General features: G+C 51.4%; 1 protein-coding gene across 3 annotated transcripts; it reads left to right on the top strand.

The window, feature by feature from the left end:
• Positions 1-691: 691 nt before the first annotated feature.
• On the top strand, positions 692-20,087 carry SPATA3 (spermatogenesis associated 3). 3 transcript variants are annotated; one of them, XM_082690281.1, is made up of 3 exons: positions 874-3,495; positions 13,274-13,416; positions 20,011-20,087. In XM_082690281.1, the coding sequence occupies exons 1-2, from the start codon at positions 2,694-2,696 to the stop codon at positions 13,387-13,389; spliced, it is 918 nt and encodes a 305-aa protein (XP_082546407.1). In that variant the 5' UTR covers positions 874-2,693; the 3' UTR covers positions 13,390-13,416; positions 20,011-20,087. The 3 variants fall into 3 exon arrangements, with proteins under 3 accessions (XP_082546408.1, XP_082546406.1, XP_082546407.1); XM_082690282.1 differs by lacking the exons at positions 13,274-13,416; positions 20,011-20,087 and adding an exon at positions 9,503-10,852 and having other exon boundaries at positions 692-3,495; XM_082690280.1 differs by lacking the exons at positions 13,274-13,416; positions 20,011-20,087 and adding an exon at positions 9,473-10,852 and having other exon boundaries at positions 692-3,495.
• Positions 20,088-21,195: the final 1,108 nt, after the last annotated feature.

Genomic DNA, 21,195 nt, shown 5'->3' with positions numbered 1-21,195 from the left:
GCTTTTAGCTTGTCATGATCTTGGGGGCCTAGGATGGAGCCCTGGGGGCTCCCTGCTCAGTGGAGAGTCTGCTTCTCCCTCTCCCACTACCCTCCCCGCCAACTCCCACATTTGTGCTCCCTCAAATAAATAAAATATTCTAAAAAAAAAAAAAAAAAGAAAGAAAGACTCCCACACAGACTTTCCACAGGTCTCCCTGTGGAAAGGTGAACAGACACCGTTGTGGCCAGGTTGACAGGTCTGATTCATCCTAGATGAAACTAGCATCAATTTATAACACAGTGACCCAGCACCCTAGGGAAAGGTCACCCATGAGTCCCTGACTCTGAACTTTTGGATTTGCCAAGGAAGGAGGAAGGGGCTGGAAGTGTTCTTGCCAATATTATCCAGATGAAAGGTGAGCTGAGTCTCTGGTCCAAGGCTGAAAAACCAGGATAGGGAAAGAGTCCCCCCAAAACTGTCCACACTGCTTCTGCAAAGCTGTGGGGTCTTCTATCTTTACCCTGTCCTTCCCAATTCCCTGGCCCAGAGGGTCCTGCAGCTTTCAGCAAGATCCCCGCTTAGAGGTTCTGGCTCAGAGTCTTTTATATATATATACAAAATAAATAATCTGGAATGCTCTTTTTTTTAAAGATTTTATTTATTTGACAGACAGAAATCACAAGTCAGCAGAGAGGCAGGCAGAGAGAGAGAGAGAGGGAGGAAGCAGTCTCCCCGCTGAGCAGAGAGCCCAATGTGGGGCTCGATCCTAGGACTCTGGGATCATGACCTGAGCTGAAGGCAGAGGCTTTAACCAACTGAGCCACCCAGGTGCCCCTAGTTTTTATATTTTAAAAAATAATTTTAAAACAACCTAATAAAGCTCATTTTTAAAAAATTAACAAAGGGAAAATTTTTCCCTACCCTTGAATTCCAATCACTGTGGCTCTCTTGAATACCTCTGTCCCACCTCCCCAGGGCAGATAAGGAGTTTTATGCTTTTTTGTTTTGATTTTGCTAAAGATCTTTCTGGCTTTTTGGTGCCCTGTGAGGTACCTGTTGGGTCTCTGCCTCCAGTTCCTGAGACCCTTTGATTTCTTAAGTGATAAGAGCATTAGGAGCATTGTTTGTTCTACTATTTGGTCATTTGGTCACTAACCCTGTCCCTGACATGGAGATCCTAAATCTGGTGGAATTTCCTGGGTGATGGGAGTGGTTTTTTTCTAATGAGGTGACTCTGCATGGGCTCCTGCATGGGAGCTAGTCACCAGAAAGACCAAGCCATGATTAAAAGTTGGGGATTTTCAGCCCCACCCCCCATCTTCTAGAGAGGGTCAAGAAGGTTGGAGCTGGAGTTAATACTTGATCATGCCTACATGAGAAAGCCTCCATAAAATCCCAATAGTATTGGGATTCCAAGAGCTCTCAGATTGAGGAACACATGGAAGTTCAGGGAAATTCCTGTGTGCCCAGAAGTGGGATGAAAGATCTGCACCGTGTCCCACACACCTTGCCCTGTGCATCTCCTCCTTCTGGATGTTCATCCGGGTCTTCTATATCCTTTTTTTTTTTTCCTAAGATTTTATTTCTTTGAGAGTGAGAGAGAGAGTGAGCAAGCACACACACCCAAGCAGGGGGAGGCTCAGAAGAAGGAGGAGAAGCAGATTCTCGCTGAGCAGGGAGTCCTGAGTGGGACTCGATTCCAGGACCCTGGGATCATGACCTGAGCTGAAGGCAGACGCTCAACCTACTGAGCCACCCAGGCGCTCCTTCTATATATCCTTTGATAATAAACTGGTCAACAGTAAGTAAACTGTTTTCCTGAGTTCTGTGAGCCATTCATAGCAAAGCAATTGAACCTGAGGAGGGGACTGTGGGAATCTCAGATTTACAGCCAATTGCTCAGAAGCAAGGGTAACAACCTGGACTTGTAATTGGCATCTGAAGGTGGGGGGGGCAGTCTTTCCGGACACCACCCTTGATCTGAGGATCGGATGCTATCCCTAGGAAGACGGTGTCAGAACTGAGTTAAACTGCAGGACACCCAGCTGGTGTCACAGAATTGCTCAGTGTGGGGAAAACACACACATATTTGGTGACCAGAAATAGCAAAGTACAGTTCTGTGTAAAGAGTGAAGGAGAAATACAGAAGGAAAAGACTGGATTTTTCAAATACATACCCATAGAAGAAGGGAGAGGACCGCGAACCATCTCCTGCAGCCCCAGCCAGTTCAGGCAGGACCCAGGACCCTGGCTCCCAGTTCACCCAGCAAGTATTTCAGGTGTTCCTTTCCTCTTTTCCTTACCGCTTTTCAGGTGTCCCAGGTGCAGTGGGCACCAGGATCCACTGCCTTTTATCGTCTTTTTTTTTTCTCCCACTGCTTTTTAAGTACCTGTGAGGTGCAGGAAAATCTGTTTTACTTGGAGGCTTGGGCATAATGGTCCAACCCCAAGATAAAAGGATTTCCCCTGTTGATACCGAAGACACACAAAATGACAAGAGAAACTGAACACAGCTGGCATTTCCGCGGCAAGAAGCAGCGACTTCCCTATGTTGGAAGATTTCCAAAAAATAAAGGGCGGAGGCCCTAGGTCAGGACAGGAAGAGGTAGGGAGGGCGCAGGGGTATTGTGACATGCTCCAGGGAAGGGCGGCTTGTCCCGTGGCCAACAGACGCCCCGGGGCCCAGAGGGGCAAGAGAGCCGGGACCGGGCATGGAGCCTGGGGCCGGGCCCTCCAGGGCCCCGCAGGACAGGAAGGCGGAGTCTCAGCAACAGGCTCGGGCCCAGCCCGTCGAGGGCCACGGCCGGATACTGCTGTTCGGAGAGCTCTGGAAGCAGGATGAGGACTGCCTGACCGTGCAGGACGTTCTGGAGCAGGCTCCGGACGATCACTGCGCCAGGCCCTCGTCCACTCGAACCGCAAGCTACCACAGCAGCTGCGCCACGCGGCAGCGCAAGCGTCCTGGCCACAGCGGGTGGGACAGCGCCGACTGCCCGGCCGCCAAGTCCAGGCGCTGCGCCAAAGAGAGGAGGTGCGACAGGTGCAAGGCCACGGACCCGTGCGAGTGCGGGGCGGCTCGGGCTGGGTCTGAGACCTCCTGCCGCGAGGCGGCGGAGGAGCCGCTGTCGGAAGGCTGGGTGCCCTGCCCGCCGCCCCAGCGCAACCCCCGGCTGCTCCTGGTGCTGTGCCGCGCGTCGGCGCTGCGCTCCAACCTGCCGCGGCTGCAGCTGCTCCTGCAGCAGGTGCAGGCGCGGCACCGCCAGCCGCCTGCTGCGCTTGTCGGGATCGTGGTGCAGCCGCAGCCGGAAGAGGAGGCCGAGGCGCGCCGCCGCATGGAGACCCTGCTCTGCACCGCCTTCGCGCCGCACAGCCCCTCGGTGGAGGTGCACACGGCGGTGTTCCGCCCCAGCCGCTCGGACTGCGTCCTGGACGTCCAACCCGCCGCCAGCACAGGGCGCAATGCCAGGGCTCAGGGCAGCGTCCTTCTCGTGGATCAGGAGACCCAGACGGATGGTGAGGGTCTCGACAGCGGGCGGGGGTCGGGGGAGGGGGTGCGTGGAAACTGCAAGGATGGAGGGAGTGCGGTCCTGGTCCAGGGGAGTGGACACATCCCCCATGTCACGGGCCCGCTCCTAGAGCCTCCACTTAACACCGGTTTGGATGAAGATTCATCAGATTTCTCAGCCCAGGTGTGCTCGCTGGGGCAATCTCTGGTCAAAAATATTCACATTTACTGAATTTGTGGAGTTAAACTCTTCCCACCCATCCACCTAGCCCCTTTCTCCCCCTGCACCCTGCATCACACTTCTGCAAGGTACAGATTTGGGAGTTTCTAGGACCCAGTGCCACCCCGGCCTTTCCACATCCACTTACTCCTTGATTGGTTCTGGAGGCTTCTCCTCCAAGGAAAGCATAATTGACAAGAAAACCCTGCCTGGTGTGCATTAGGGACTGTCCTAAGGGCTTTTCACGTCTCCTCCTCACAGCTAAGCTTTGGAGGAGGTGATGGGTCGGGATTCCTGCTCCGCTCTTGAGTGCATGCCTATCAAGGAATCCAGGCCTATGGCCCCAGAGGGTCCAGGGCCTTGGACACTGAGCTCTGGAATGAGCACCAGGTGCCCTCTGTCTCCAGGAAGTCCTCTCCAGAGGCCAGCGGCAGCAGGGAAGGAAGCGCCTGGGACGGGGAGTTCCAATACCCAGTTGCTCAAAGCTCAGCCAGCCTCCTACTGGTGACCAGAGCAGGTTGTCCCCTTGGAGAACTAGCTCCCGTTCCTCACAGGTGGGAGTCAAGGGCCAGCTGGTGTCTGAGGTGTCACCCAACTGTAAGATGCAAGCTTAGGGGCAAATGCTGACACGCTTGCTCTTAGCGTCCTGGAAGTAGCCAGAAGTCCAGAACCACCGGGTGTGGATGTTCACACCCTCAGAACCTCATCCTCACTTCACCTCCCCCTAGACTCCATCTTCTCACCTTGCCAAATAGTGCACAAGATTGTCTCATGGCTGCCAGGTCAAGTAGGAGAGCCCCTTGCCTGTGGACTGTTCCAAGATCCTCAAGCAAGGCCAGAAAACCCCAGCCCGTCTTAGGAAAGTAACCCCTTCGTGATACAGCCTGTTGGCCCTCACATTCCATGCTCACCCTGCCTTCGGCGGTTTCCTGCTTTCTTTGTCCTCCTACCCTCGCCTTGGAGAAGCTTGTGTTGCGCTTCTTCTCTGGACTCGGGCCTTCCAGGGTACTCACAGCCTGGGAGTAGGGAACTCAAGGGAAGACAGGAAACCCATCACTCTAACACCATGCGGTATGTGATCTGGGACTCAGGGAGGGAAGGGTCTCTTCCAGTTGGGGACCTCAAGGAGACCGGTCCACTTGGGATGGAACCTGATGATGGGAAGTGTAATGACGGGGGGGGGGGGGGGTTGAGAGAGGGGAAGGGCTTTCACAAATGGAGGAAAGCAAGCCTCCACTCTCACAGCTGGCAAGAGCTAGAAAAGGTAGCAGAGAGTTGGTCAGTATACCTGGGATGCTGGTCTGTGACCATGTTATGAAGTCAGACTTCCAGCCGGGAACTTTTGCTCCAGTGGGAAGGCAGTGGGGGCCAAGGAAGACCTTCTAGCAAAGTATCGCAGTGCTGTTCTTCCTCATCCCTCTGGACCAAACCCTCATTCCATGAGTGCTGTCTCCCTCTTCTTGGAATCACCCTTATGAAAGAATCCACCCATATTTTTTTCCACTGCCATAGAAAAACTCTTCACTCCTCCCAAAGCCTGAGCCTCTGTGTTTTCTCCATCGCTCTCCTCAGGAAGAGAGACCTGTTTTCTGTGCCATTTGGCTCCTTGGTGTGAAATGACACACTTCTTTCATCTCTACCAGGAAAGACTACCCATGCATGTTCGCCCCTTATCTAATTCATTTAAAAAACAGGGTTCTCAACCAGGGGCAATTTTCTCTCTCTCTCTCTCTCTCTCTCTCTTTCATACACACACACACACACACACACACACACACACACGGAGGCATTTAGCATTGTCTATAGACATCTTTGGTGGGGGAAGCAGTTGCTACTGGCATCTCGTGGCAGACACCAGGGCTGCCGGTAAACTTCCTACAATACACAGGAGAATCATCCGGCTCATACAGCAAAGATTTATCCGGCCTCAAATGTCAATAGAGCTGAGGTTGAGAACCCCTGATTTAAATCAGGTTGAAGCCCCAGGCAAAAGCCCACTGGTGTCTGGAAATCTAATTTTGCAGAGATAAATGCCTTTGGAGTTCCCAACCTGTCTGTTAAATCTGGACAGGGTCCCTGACCCCAGTTTCCAGTCTCTCTGATTCTAAATTGACTCCCCCAGAGGGATCCATTGCTCTTGACTCTAGAGAATTACCACCTTCTTGTAGACTCAGTTTGCTCCTTGAACTACTTTGTGCTGATGGTCAACCAAATCCGATCTGACTTTATTGATCTGAGGGATCTTCCACTTCTAATCCTTGGTGACTTTTTTTTAAAAAGAATTCAGTCTTCTCACTCAAGGGATCTTTCTAGCCCATTGACTTTTAAGGCCTGTATAATGATCTGATTCCCTATTGCCTGCTGGAATCATGAAATGAAATGGGAACTTCGCCCTGCCAATGCTTCCAGCTAGCTGGGTGATCTTGGAAGGTGATTTAATTTCCCTAAGTTTCCCTCAGTTTCTCTTCTGCAAAAAAGAGAATCATTACGGTCTTTTCAGGATCTAGAATCCCAAAATACTTTCTGTCATTTCACATTTCACATCGGGTCTGGCCTTGCATGGAGGTGCCTTCTAGCAATGTCTGCCCTAAACCCTATCCTTGGCCAAGGGCATCACACACCCCCACCCCCAAGAGCATGAGCTTCGCTGCTGAATACTCACCCACCTTTTGATGCATTTATGGCAGAGGTAGAGTATTCTAAGGTGAGCACATACTGTGTTGCGGTCACAGCGTGAAGCTTAGGCTTGTCTTTTAAAAACGCCTTTTCCGCTTCCATCCTGAAAGGAAAATCATATTTTTACCTTGAAGTAATATTCATAGTCTCCTAATTGACCCGACGAGTTTGGGGTTTGAGAGGTAGTCCATCATTGCCGCGACTGAGTTAAAAGAAAGTGTAATTTTCCAAACTGTGATGTCTTATAGGGGAAATTCTTTTGCAAAAGCGAGGTTCCTATCCAAGTTGCGGATCCCTAGCCCCTTCCTACAGTGGGGAGGGCAGGTTTTGGAAGAAGGGTGAGGCTACTTTAAGATCATCTGAATGGGGAGGAAACAGCTGAGATGGGAGAAGCCTGCGGACCTCCCGTGGACCTCTAAACCTTCAGTAAAATTACCTAAAACTCACAGGATGCATGGTGAAGTAGTTTGTTTTGGGTTGTGGAAACCCTTGGCAGAGCTGAGCTTGGGGGGGGGGGGGGTGTCTAAAAGCGAACAGAGAGCGCTTAGGGACCCAGGAGCGCACCAGCGGAGAGGTGCCTGAAGGAGGCGCTCTGGTCGCAACATCTTGGGGGGTCCAAGATGTCCCCGTTCCCGTAGCCAGGCTGACCCAGGTCCCTGAGGGCCTTCTGCCTATCCCGGTTGCTGGGGAGGAGGGAGGACAGCAGGCTGGCGTAGGCAGAGAAGACTGTCCCCAGAACCCTGCCATAGGAACCACCCTGGGTTTGTGACCTCACAGGAGGGGTGGAGGTGACTTCTCTGCGGGGCTTAGGTCCCTCCCGAGGCCAGACCCTTCCCCCAGGGCAGGGGCAAACGGCCCCTCCAGGAGGGAGCCGGAAGATTAGGCAGCTCCATGTAGGTCCACGTTTAGGTGAAGAGAACCCACCATGAGGAAGGGCAAAAGGAAGAAGCCGGAATCCAGACGCCATGGCTCCACCTCCCAGCGCACCAGCTCCGAGTCCACCCCGCAGCAGCCCAGCCCGGCATCCACTCCGCAACAGCCCAGCCCCAGATCCAGCCCGCAGGAACCCAGCCCGGCCTCGACCCCTCAGAAGCCCAGCCCCGCCTCGACCCCCCAGCCGCCCAGCCCCGCCTCCACCCCTCAGCAGCCCAGTCCCGCCTCCACCCCGCAGCAGCCCAGCCCCGCCTCCACCCCGCAGCAGACCAGCCCCAGATCTACCCCCCAGCCCAGCTCTGTAAGCACCCGGCGACAGTCTGCGCCCCAGGCTCTCCCAGCTCCCGAAACCAACTCCTCCACCCGGGGCCTGTTACCTCAGGACACTAACTCGAAAGCATCCTCTCGATCCAGGAAAACAGGTGGGCAGGCTTCTAACTCAAGAACATCTAGCTTTCCTGCTGGTGGAGTCCTAGGGTCCCCCGGAGGCGGGTTCATTTCGGGTAATGGTGCATGGTTGATGTGTATTCTGGAACGTGCTGGTGAAGTGTGAGGGTTTGGGGTTTTGTTGTTACCTAGGACTTCAGGATCCCTGGATTTTGCCAGTCCTCACCACCCTGGGTCTCAGTGAAGGCAGCCACACATATACATCGATCAACATTGCGCTTGGCTCCGTGGTGATACTATCTTATTAGGAGTCAGAAGTGCCATGTGGCTGCTCAAAAATAAAAACCAAGGATGTGTTAATAGAAGTATATGGTTTAGGACAAGGGAGGTGGTCATTCATACTCTTGTGTGCTGTGAAAAATGCCTAGCAATCTAGTCCAAAGAAGATAATGGGGTTTGAGGGGTTGGGAAAGCAAGAACCGTGTGATGTATGAGATTTGGTTGAAGGAATTGGAGGAAATTTGTCAAGTAAAAGATGTGAGTAGACATGTTCTTTGTTGGCCTCAGAGGTCTGACTCAGGGTTGCCAGATAAAATACAGGACACCCAGTTAAATTTGAATTTCAGATAAACAAGTAACTTTCTAGTCCCGGGTATTGCATGGGCTTTCTGTATTTTTATCTGCTAAATCTGGCAGCCTTACCCATGGAAGATACTAGAGACAGGCAGATTTCTGCTCAACAAGAAGACATTTAACAACAATTAGTTCTGTCTGAAAATGGAATGGCTGTCTAGGAAAAGTGGCCCTCCGTCTTCTTGGGTAGCCAGAATCTGACTGAGCATTGGATTGCATAGAGGGAATTAAGTGGAGTTGGGGAGACAGGCTGGTTAATATTACTACTTCTAATAATAATAATAATGGTAGTAACGAACTAACAACCCCCAAGCATTTACCATGTACCTAGCATTCAGCTCGCTGTCAGTGTGCATCTTCCCATTTAACAGTCCTATAAAGGAGGCATTATCATCATGGTCTCCCTTTCATAGATGGGGAAACTGAGGCTTAATGAAATCAAACAACACACTCTCAAGCAGGCACTGGTAACACCAAGAGGAGGACCTCCGTCGATTCTGACTCTATAATCTTCACTCTTAACTGCAGCATTGACCTTCTGATCCCAAGAGTCCCAAGTTTCCCCAGGAGGAAGAACACCCTTCTCTGAGCTTCTTTTGGCTTCACCATGAGCCAGTGCCAGTGGCTTTATGATCCCAAATAGGCCACACTCTCTGGGCCACAGCTTATTCCTCCGGGATGGTGTGGATATAAACTGCAAGTGAGGTATGAGTGAGAGAGCTAGCCCCAAGCGATTGCGTGGACAATGGTATTTCAGTGGCTAAGAATCAACCCATTCTTAACATGTAGAAATGGTTTTGAGTGTTACATATTGCATATATTGTGATCATCAACCACTGGTGGAAACACTTCTGGATTATGGCCTTCAGAACTGATATCTGTAGAAAGCAAAATGTTCCAACCCCACATCTTTTGAGGAATGCGTGTGGCTCACCCCTGGGGAGGAATTCTGCTTATTGAGAAGGCCACGCAGGTGACTGGGGTGGCCTGCCCGTGGTTAGAGTGGACACCCTGCACTTTTCTGCCAGGGCAATTTTATTCCTTCTAGCCAGAGTGCGAAAAAGGGTGGATGATAAGGGATGAAGGCCTTTACATAAGGGCGCCATTTTCTGAAATCCAAATCTTTTTTTTTAAAGGATGTTATTTATTTCTTTATTTGTTTGAAGCGGGGAGGCCAGAGGGAGAGGAAGAGGGAGAATCTCAAGCAGATTCCGAGTCAAGCACAGAGCCTGAAGTGGGGCCCGATTCCACGACCCTGAGATCATGACTTGAGCCGAAATCAAGTCAGACGTTCAACCAACTGAGCCACCCAGGTGCCCCTAAAATCTAAATGGAACCCACATCCATGGCTGGAGGGAACACAGAATGGTGCGGCTGGTGCTGAAAACAATCTGGCAGTTCCTCAAACGGTCAAATGCAAAGTTACTATATGACCGAGCAATTCCACTCCTGGGGACACACCCAAGAGAATTAAAAATAGAACATCCATACAAAAACGTGCACATGAATGTTCACAGCGCCATTAATTAATGGTAGCCAAGAAGTTGGACAAACTCAATATCAACAATCTGATGAACGGATAAACAGCATGTGGTACATCCATACTATGAAATCCTATTTGGCACCACTGATGCGTGCTACAACATGGATGAGCCTGAGACACATTGGGCTAAGTGAAAGAAGCTAGCCCTCCAAAACCCACATGTTGTACACGATTCCATTTATGAAATGTGCAGAATAGGCAAATCCATTGATTGGAGCTGGGGGGAGGTGGGGAAAGGAGTGACCGCAAATGGCCATGGGGTTTCCTTGGAGCGCAAGATGAAAATGTTCTGGAATTAGGCAGTAATGATGGATTTACACCTTTGTTAATATGCCAAAAACCACTGAACACTTTAAAGAATAAATGTCATGACACAGAAATTAAATGTCTATTAAAACAATTAACAAAGAAAAAAGATAAGGCTTGCCTTTTAGAATCCCTTCCTTCTCCATTCCAGGAAAATAACAGTGGTAGGCAGGTCTAAGGAGGAAGTGTGGTTGTCTGCCCCATTGATCACTGGCTTTGGGGAGCTTATGTTGGAAGAACATGTAGCTGTGTCAAGAAGCCAGGATGCAAGCCAGGAGGAGGAGGAAACTGTCTGCCGGAAGTCCTCCTGTGTAACAGCAGACGGCGCCATATCTGAGGACTCCTGGCATCCTCAGCAGAGGACAAATGGAAGAGAAGTTTGGGAAAGTTTCAAGGACTGTAAATTGGAGCAGCCACTGTCTTCTGGATCAGCCAATAAGCTGCAGAAGAATGGACCATGTTCCAGTGGAATCTCAGAGTCACTCTCCTACCGCTGTCATTTTCTGTGAATTCCATGGATGGAGCACCAGAAGACTTAGAAGCCCTGAGCTGAAACCCACTTCTTCCAATCTCTGTGTTACAAGGCCACAACCCATCTATTCTTTGAGCCTCAGTTTCCCGGTTTATAAACTGAGAATAAACAAATAATAGCGCCATTATTTCAAAATGGCCTGCGGAGCTCCAGGTTCTAAAACAACCAGGTTCCCCTCCTAGTCTTCCCTCCCTTGTCTACCTAGCTCTCCCACGCCTCCTAGAGGCAGGGCTCCCTCATCTCTCTCCTTCTCTGTCCATCCAGGGGCTGTGACTCGTGCGGGCCCGCGGGCCTTCTGTTCCTGTTCCACTTGCCCCGGCAGCTCTGCTTGCTGGCGTCGTCTGGGCCTGTGTCATAGCCGCATCTTTGATGTCCTCCTTCCTCGGGTCTGGCCCACCATGCCAGGGAGAGGATCCCCAAGCCTCCTCACTTTCTACAGGTTCTGGAGCGCGTGGGGGGCTGGATCCTCGGGGCACTTGGGTCCCAGGGCCTGGCTCTGTCCTGGACCCTATTAGCTGCCATGTTGTAACTCCTTCTTGAGAATCCCAGGCGGAAAGGAAGCCTCTCCAGGGTGGCCACTTCCTGGGGTTTGGCGCCCTGCCCTTTCTGACCAGACCCACGCCCAGGGGTCCCCCATCTGCACAAAGAGGGCCCAGTTTTCTTCCTTACCGGAAATGACTTCTTTAGGAGGCTCGTGGTTCTTTTCTCCATGGTCCCCCTTCTTCCTCAAAGCACACTCCCTCGCAGCCCTTAGAAAAGTCCCTCTCACTCAGAGCACTGTGATTCAGTGCTCTGTTGGGCCACCGGCCTCCTTCTGTGGCCCACACCATACCTGAGAGCTTCAGGTTCTTGACCTGCTTATGAATTTCCCCCAGAATTCAGTGATAAATACTGATTGGAACCCACATGGCCGGTTGGTAAGAGCAAGACCTCCACCCCATTTAGAGGGTTTCACGTTTCACAACCATTTCTGACAGTCTCCACAGGGGACACGCCCCCAGGCTCCCACAGCATCTTCCGAGGTACCTGCCCTTCCTTTCCTCTCCCACGAATCCATCAGGAGAAAGCCACCTGGTGGCTGCTGCTTCCACTCACGGGAAGAACCCTGTACAGAAAACGGAGCTAAAGTTGTCAGTCCACTTTCCCAGTAGCGCAAGGCGATGTGCCTCCCTCTGTCCCCAGGACTGGGCCCCAGAGTAGCTATACTTATACTTCAAGGTCTCACCAATGTCCATGAATAGACTCCCTTCTTGGGGATCTCAGATCCCTACTCCAGGAGCAGAACTGATGCCTCACTCTCTTCCTGCTCCCTCCCCCACCAAATCCACTCTCCTGTCCATCCCTGAAAATCACCACCTCTCGGACATGAGAGAGGCATACAGGTAGCCCAGGGTGTCGAGAGAACATGTGTAGAGCTAAAAATACTCTACAGTCTGGTAAGTCCCATCAAGGAACGACCTGCCCGCCGCTCACCTCTACTGATTTTCCTCGCACACACTTAGTATTTCCGTCCATCTGTCCGTCTGTTGAGCCATGCCATGGATTTCATGTCGCTTTAAAAACCAACAAGTGAGAACCCCTCCTGGGCATAGAAGACTAGGTAATGTGAGGAAAACCAGAACAGGGAACTTGACCCTTTAAAAATCGTGCAGTCTATGTGGCAAGGTGAGATGTGTACGTTCAGAAACTAAGATGGGAGCCCAGAAGTGAGCCCTGCTTCTTAGAAGTTCAAAGAGCTTCAGAAAAAAGGGGAGCTCCCTCCAAAGCTTGGGTCCACAGAGACTTTATAGTGTCAATGGTATCTATCTGCGCTGAGTCTAGAAGGGTCTTGGGATCTTCCCCTGGCTTACTGTGAAAAGGTGGAGGGAAAGGTGAAAGCAAGGCGGTTTCCCATTAGGGGAAGGAGAGGGAGGGGCAGAGATGCTGCCTGGCCCGGGTGAGACCTCTAGTCTTAATTCCACTCAAATCACACCATCAGCTTCCATATTCTTTACATTTCTCAGTAGAGCCGAATGTTGGATCTTGGTTTTAAATACACATTCACATCAAATAAGATTCCCTACCTCAGCAGGATTGTTCAAATGGATATTGCCTTTTGGGAAAGTCTTCCTCACAGTCACTGGCACAATGGTCCATCTTCCTTGCCTGTGTGGTGGGCATCCCATGCGGCTTCCTGAGATGATTCTTCTCCAAAATAGAGGCCCATGATAGAACCTACTTCACGGGGTTGTTTTGAGGCTGGAGGAAGACACTGGATGTAAGATGTTTAGCTCGGGCCTGCACACCACAGCCTTCCCTGCCTTCATATCCTGCTTCCTGAGTGTCCCCAGAAGCTGGCATCCCAGGCTTGCCCATCCTCGGAGGTGGGGGTCCTGTGGCAGGGAGTCACCGGACGGAGGCGGACAGAGCTGTTTTCCCTCGGGAGGAGCATCAGTAGTGGGAGATGGGCATTTCTGAACTGCTGAGGGGATCCTACAGTTTCTGCCTCCCCTGTCTGTGGACAGGCACTAGAGTCCAGATTCTCCCAACCTGTGGGCTTTCTGCTTTGCTCTACAGAAAACCTACAAGGAAACACTCCACTCATCGTAATTCGCGTGCTCCAAGCTCTCGGGACTGCTGCTGTAGTTCTGGGGGCCCTAGGAGCTGCCTATTACACCACTGAATCCTTGTGAGCAACCCCCAGGCCCACGGTCCGGCAGGTACGTGTACCCCCTTTGTGCCTCTGTCCCCTTGCACAGGTAATGCTCAAGCCCACTGGGTCACCGTGCCTGCAGTGCAGGGCTGAGGGAGTATCTGTCCCTTCTAGGAATAAAGGAGGAATAATTTATGCATGGACCAAGCCTCCAGCCTCTTAGGGAAAGCTTAAGAACTGAGTGACTTCCTGGCCTCAGGGTCATCTGACATGGCTCTCTCAAGCAGCCCTGACACTCTTGGAAAATGCTAGACCCATTATTGGATTGTCAAATCAGAGCTCCCCCAACACTCACCGGGGGGTGGAGGTTCCCTAGTCACAGATCCCAGGCAGGATGAAGCCGGAGAGGTTGGACAGAGGTTGGACAGAGGTTCCCATCTCTCTTAGGACTTCCCTTGGAACTTTCTCTCTGCCGAGAGAACTTTCCCTTCTAAAGTGCTACTTATCTTTCATGACCTGGTCCCATTTCTTCCATAAGCTCTTCCCACCTACAGTTCCAGTGATCTCCCCATCTTTTTAACACTGTTTTCTCCAGCCTTTTCTACTCTGTACTGTGGGCAATCGATTTCTTGGTACCTATGTGGCCTGTTTCTCCAACTACATTACACAGTCCTTGAGGGCAGGGAGTATGCCTTACATGGTACCTCCAGTCCTCCCCTGTCTTGGGCCAGGATCCCAGGGGCAGAGCCTGAGACAGGGATTTGGTGCGTAGGATTTATGAGGGAAAATAGGAGTGAAGGAGGTAAGAGAGGACAGAGGAAGTAGTAGGACAAGGAGGAGGTCTCAGCTGGAGTCCAGCCTCAGCCTGATCCCAGGGGAGCTCTGGCGTGTGAATTAACCACAGAGCTGGTCTCACCTTGGAGCAAGAAGCTTGGCCTTCTGTGCTCCTCCATCATTGAGTGATTGGCAGTAGGAGTGAGGAGTGTATGTCTTTGGGGAAAAGCAGATCTCATTTGCCCTCTTGAGAGAAAGTTCCTGGGGAAGGAGGCAGCTCTGAGTGATTAGCAGCCAACATTCACAGTTCTCAGGAGCTGGGGAATGGACACACCTGCCCAGAAAGAGGATCTAGGTGGGCACCAAGAGCACCCATGGTTGTTGCCATTGTCAAATCCACTGGCAGTGAATGCCTAATAATGGGGGATAATGGTAATGGCAGCTGTTCAACCCACTCCCAAACTCCACCAGCCATAGGAATGGACGAGGAATGGCCACTGTAGGGCATGTGGTGGGAACAGATGCTCAAAGCATCTCAGAAGCCCAGCCCAAAAAGGAAACTCACCATCCACTCCGGGGCTCTACTGCCTGATCAAGGGACTTTCATGGAAGAATAAAAGCACCTTAAGCTTCATGAAATAGCAGAGTAGCTGAGGCCCTCAGTTTCCCGGTCTATAAACCAGGAAGGTCATGGGACCTCTGTCCTGAGATTATTGAGAGGCAGAGAAAGGGTGCTCAGAGAACAGGGCTGGCCAGCTGGCCAGTCTTGTGACTATGACCATCGTGGAAGTGGTCAGAAAGGTTCAGGCTTTGGAGACAGAGCCCAGTAACTGGGTCTTCGGGGATGCCTTGCTTAACTTCTGTAAGAGGCATGTCCTTGCTAAAGGAGGAGGAATAATAACTACCTCCAGGGGCAGTGGTTTTGAGGATTTAATGAGGGAATGTTCAGACTCGCCAGGCTGGGTCACAGGTGGTGATGCGCAGTTTGAAGAATGGCCCTGAGCGAAAGCATTGTGTCCTAAAGGCTCCTTAAACAGGGGCCACGGTGTCCCCTTGGGTTCTGCCACTGGCGGCAGGCAAGCCTGAGATTGGATTCCCCTCCCACATCCAGGATCTCTAGGGCCTGGAGCAAGTTTTCCCTAACTCCTGCCATGTCCTTCTTGTTAAATGGGGTAATAAGAGTACCCCTCTCACTGGGTTGTTGAGGGAGTAGGTGAAAAACATGTATGTCAAACACTCAGCAGAGGGCCTCGCCCAGAAGAGGCCCTCTACACAGCCGCTGCCCCATCTGCGTCATCAACACCGCCTCCTAACTCAGTGTTCCCCAAACTCGGCCGACTTTGACACCTGCAATAGCCTTACTCCTTTTAAAATTAGCTTTCTTTTGAACTTACATGCATTTATTTTCAAGGCAAATTTAAATGTGGCCATAAATGGAAAACCCTATTTCTTGCCATAAAAAGACTCACAGGAGATATGAATCCCAAATGTCATGCACTTCTAGCAGAGGAGGGTGCCCAAGAAAGGCTCAGCTTTCAAAGCGGAGTCCTGTGTGTTCCAAGAACACGCGCTGGACCCTAAGACTGGCAGCTGCACGCCGGGGCGCTGTCTTTGCTTTAACCAGGGTTGAAAAATGAGTGGCAGAAATCCTGGCGACTTAATGTGGTGTCGGGGGCCCTGCATGGAGGGGCTCAGAGAGGGGAGGAGGGAGATGTTTATAGACAGCAAGGAGGGTGAGTAAAGGGGATGGGGAGAGGGAAAACGGGAAGAGGGGAGTAGAGTGGAACCCCATCCAGGGCCTGGAGTAGGTCACGTCCCTGCCACTGAGAGTGAATCGGTGGCAAAGCCAACAAGATTCCCCAGAGACTGAGGCTGTGAGTGTGTTGGAGGTGAGGGTTCAAGTGGTCTGTGGGGTTCTATACTGCTGACTTCACTTAACAAACTGGCCAATGCATGCTGTGCCCGAACTTGGCACCGCTCACCTCTTTCTTCTGCTCTGAAGGGTGACTCCTTATGTCTTCTTAGGGTGGTCCCCTTGCCTGGAGGCAGGCCTGGGGACCTGCCTTCTCCAGGCCAGATAAAACTAGTCCAACGACAGAGCTCACACCTGACAGGCTGGTCCTCCCAGGAATGGACTTCTTTTCTCCAGCCATAGTTGTCCCCTGACCACTCCAGTGTCCCTTGAGGGAGAGGCAGGCACCTGCCGCCTGAGACAGGCTTCTTCCAAGGCCCCATAGCCCATGCCTAGCAATTCTGATGAGGTGGCCTTTCCCCCACGTGACCCACTGCTTTGGTCAAACTTTGGTTCCAGCACTGGGATGGAGTGTTCATTGGCTTTGGGGCCCTTGAAATGTCCTTTAACTGACCCTCAGCAAGACCTGGCTTCTTCCAGAGTTGCTTCTGCCAGAGCCGGCACTCCAGTGTCCTATCCCATCATTCAGTGGACACTAGGAGTCTGAGGTCTATGGTGCCACCAGCAGGGGTCAGGAGAGGACTTTCTAAAAGCCTAGAAGTTGCAGTGACAATTCCTGGACACTAGTCAAACATAGTGTCTCCCACCCCAACACCCTGGGGTTCCCCGCAGGAACCCCTGTAAATAGGCAAGTGGGTTGGCACAGCTGTCGTGTGTACTGACCATGTGCCTGGCACCACACTGGGGACTGTGAGACACGATGACCACAGCGGGAAATGGTTGGCCACACCCACCCACAGGCCAAGGCAAGGGCTTCAGGCTTGGAAGTCCGGTAAAGTCTGTGGATCTAAACTGGCCAAGGCTCCCAGGCAAAGGGGGCAGGGGATAGTAATTCCCATGGAGACAAATGCTTTCTGACACCCAAGCTAGACGGCAGAGTCCAAATGACAAGAGAGCATGTTCATTGGTTAAATATTGCATTCATTCATTCATATTTCTTAGGTCCCTCCCACTGTGTTATAGGAGTAAACCAAGACAGAACCAAAGACCCATCCCCAACCCAGGGAGCCTGCATTCCAGTGGCCACAGACAGACAATTGACCCGTTTAATGAATAAACAAGATCACTCGATTTGGCAGCAAGTGTTATCAAGGAAATAAAGATATAAAGTAGATCTGATAAAGAGCAGAAAAGGGCGGGTGAGCAGGCAGGGATGTTGCTTGCAATAGGCTGGTCTGCAAAGGCCTCTCTGAGCTGAGACATATAGGGCAGAAGGAGACAGACAGTGCAAATTTGGGGGAAAGGGGTGCTTACAGACAGAAAAGCAGATCCAACAGTTAGGCAGGAAGGAACGTAACATGTTTTAGGACAGAGAAGAGGCCAATATGGCTGGAGCTCTGGCAGTCAGGATGCCATCACAGGGGAGACCAAGGTCAGGTAGAGCCTTGAAGATTTCGTGTTCTAGATATCTCTCAAGCTGTTGGTTTTCATTTCAAAGATTTCAAAACAATCGCAGTGCCTGTTGGATAGAGGTTGGGGAAGGGGGAGGAGGACCAGGTGGGAATCATCTGCACTGGGCTGGACAAGCAAAGATGGCACTTGGATCAAGGGGATGGCTGCAGAGGGGAAGTGACCAGGGACATTACAGAGGCAGAACCAGCAAGTCTTGCTGATAGGTTGGATGAAGCGATGAGTGAAAGGGAAGCCTCAAGGATGACTCCTTGGGGTGCCATTGCCAGAGGCAAAAGGCGCAGGAGAGGATGGAAATCGAGAGTTCTGTTCTATTCTGTTGTTACTATTGAGGCATTGGACTACCAAAGGGACATGTCACGGAGGCAGATGGACATATGGAAGTCACTGGAAAAGCCAGGTCTTAGCTCCAAGCAAGGGAGTGATTCATAAGAGCTGAAATCTACAGCCAGAGGCAGGGGCTAAGATGATTCAGGGAGAAGACCTAGATAGAGCCGAGAGTCTGGAACGGAGGCCAGGAAGATGCCATTTAGAAGTCTGGTAATGAAGGAAGGTGCCCGTGGAGAAGACACCTGCCGTGGGCTTGCTCTGGGTCTAGGCAAGCATGCAGGGTCCCAGTAAGTTCTCAGAGATAGGGAAGAGCAGGTAGGTTTCAGGTCAACAAGTGGTATCCACAGGTAGGAAAAGGCAGAAAAGAGACAATCTCAGCAGAAGGCGCTGATGAGCAGGGCTGAGACCTGATTGTGAGGGCCCTGCTACTACATGTCTGTTTGTTCTTCTGTGCCTCACAGAGTGCGGACAGACAGACATGTGCTTCCCTATCCTGTGGCTGGGACCCACCCTCATCTGTAAAGTGAACAGAGGGGGGACCATGCACCCACACCCAGGTTCACAGCCTCTTCCCCTCCTGGGATGGATGGGCTGACCCAGGTGCTTCCTGGACTCGCCCTTCCTACTTCCTACACATCCTGCATTTTCGACCATTGCCCTCAATGCTGATCCTTCCTGATCAAAAAGCTTTCACTGCCCCGTGAGAAGAATGCCTTCACTTGTGGGCAGGGTGAAAAATAACTACCTCTAATGGATAAGGTGCTTGGTAAATAGGAAAGTGCTCCCCTCGGACTTCTCTCCCCTTAATTCAGCTGTAAAACTGAAAGTGCGAATTGGTAGGTTTCCAACTGCCACGAGGCATTTTAAGACTTGATTTGATGTGGAATGTGGCTTAAGATTTTTTGGTGCTACAAATTTCAAGAAAACCTAATTCAAAATGGCAACAGGGAGATTATCTCAGGGAACACTTGGGAAGCAGCACATGGATGGTTAACTCAACAGGGTCGGCAGGGACCTGGGGACTAATCTGGCTTTCAGCTCTGACACCCCTCAGCAAAGAAGGGGCTCGTTCCCCCTCACGGGCGGATATCTGGAAGAGTTCCCAGAATTTCATCCTCATACCTGACCCTCAGAAGTCAGGGAAAAGGCCACCTCCTCCTTATGTCTCTTCTTGTGTTGTTTTTCCCAGAAGCCCCTGCCCCTGGTATACCTGCCCTCTAATTGGGGTGACATACCCCTGAATTGGGTCTCATGTGTCTTCTTCAACAAATTAATGGCAGAGGGGAGTTAAATTACCCTGACTGCATTAGACCAATCCAGAGCTCCCCCTATATTCTACCCCAACTCTGGGGCTGAGTTTGCTTCCCTTTACTGCACAAAGGAGTAGAGCAAACTAGGTGGGAACCCTGCCAGCAGCACCAACAAGAGGCAGGAGTGCTTTTAGAAGGTGATACAGTAGCAGAGTGACAGATGAACTCCAATGTCCAGACCTGTTGGCTTGGACAAGTGCTTGAATCCCGGAAAGCCCCATGAGGGTTTGTGTGCCTGGGGGAGGTTCTCTGGGACATCCTGAGTTCCAAAGGCTTAGCAATTAGACCTTGTAGAAGGGAAATAGTTTAGTGTCCTCCTCAGTCCAGAGCCTAAAGAACCATCTAATGGCAGTGGCAAAACCCCCTATGTGGTAAAAGGTGTTTCTAGAACCTTCTTTCTTAAAGCTTGGTAAACCTGTCTCTTAGCATCCCACTGGAAATGAGGAGGCACCGAAAGGAAAGGGCTGTTTCCCCTCTCCTTTCGGGCACCGAGCACAGTAAAATTCACTGCCATGGCCCAGTTTTGGGGGAGGGAGGCTCCACTGCAGCTGCTAGGGGCTCTGGGGGTGGGGAGAGAATAGAAGACACTAATGTTGACTGAGCCAAGTGTGAGCCAGGCATTTTGCATAAGTGCGTTACAGCCTGAAGGGGAACACCAGGCTCCAAGTGGCTGTTTGGATGAAAAGGAGACTGGACAAGAGAATGGAAGAAATTTGAATCCTATGTAATTCATTTTTCCCCAAGAAGACCTCAACGGCTGAACCCTCCTCACCCATGGGGTTGTAAAACTGGAAAGCCACCAAAATCCCAAGGTCATGAAATGTTGTCCAAGCTAACGGCTCTATCCTTATTTTTTTTCTTACAGATCCAGTTTCCATCAAGGATCTCTCTTGTCACCAAAATAGAACAAAAAAAAAAAAAAAAAAAGAATTCTGTTTCATTAGTGTGTTTTACTCAGAGACACAAAGTTGGACTTGGCAAATGGGTTTGGGAGATAAGTATGGGATGACTGTAGAGCAACAGGCAAACAAGGGTGGGGTCCTCCTGTTCCTGTTGGGGACCACAGACCCAAGGGGGGCAACTTTCTCTGCCCATACTCACAGAACAAACTGCTTCTGATTTTCCCCACTCTAAAAGCAAGAATTATACAACTCAATTCAGTACCTAACATAACCAGTCAACTGCACTTCTGTCCAGTGGTAATTCTGGTTAGTGGGAACAGGAGGGATGCCCTGGCCCCTTTCCAGGCCTGCACCTTAGGGAACAGAGGCTCCATGCCCGGGAACACTTTGTCTCTGAGAAATGACTTCATTTGGTTTCACCTGTGATAGGAGAGGCACAGGGGCAGGGCACAGAGCAACTTGAAGCCTTGGGGTCTATCCCGAAACTTCGCTGCCCCCCTCCAGAGTCTGGGGGTCCTTGAGCAGCTGAGGCAGAATGAGATGACAGTCAATTCAGAGCAGTGGCCACTGGGGACAACTGAAGCTTAGATCTGCTGGGATAGCCTGGGTATGGGGGTTCCGTGATTGAGGAGGGGAGACAGACCCTAAACCTCAGAGTAATCCTGGCAGAGGCAGGAAAGCTGGATGTTTATACACCCAACCCATTGGTCCTCAGTTAAGGGGTGTTGGAAGGGAGGTGGTTAATTCCCTGGGACTTTTGTTCACTCCAGAAATGATGTCCTGGGCAAAGAAATGCAGATGGCTACCACTGGAAGTCCAGAAGGCACTGAAGCCCTCAGTCATGGCCAGGGGATACCAGGTGGTGGTTAATGGGGAGGAGGACCGCTCTGAACTCGTGAGTGCATACGGCCCTGTCCAAGAGATCTGCAGCTCCCTCCAATGGCTGGTCAGGCTGGGAGCCAGCCGACAGCCCCTGAGGAGGCAGGGAGCTGGTCTACCCGAAATGGGGAAGGTAGGATTGGGCAAGGTGGTCCAGGCCAGTTCCCAGGAATCCTGCACCCCACTCACCACCTCCCAATCCCAGGATTTGCTTTCCTAAGCAGGCACCGGTAGGCGGGGAGAGAGTACAGGAACTGAAAAGCACCTCC

Source organism: Mustela nivalis (assembly GCF_964662115.1).
Source record: "Mustela nivalis genome assembly, chromosome: 11".
NCBI classification, from domain to species: Eukaryota; Metazoa; Chordata; class Mammalia; order Carnivora; family Mustelidae; genus Mustela; species Mustela nivalis.
The sequence above is the reverse complement of the archived record's forward strand: the minus strand, read 5'-3'. Positions and strand labels throughout refer to the sequence as shown.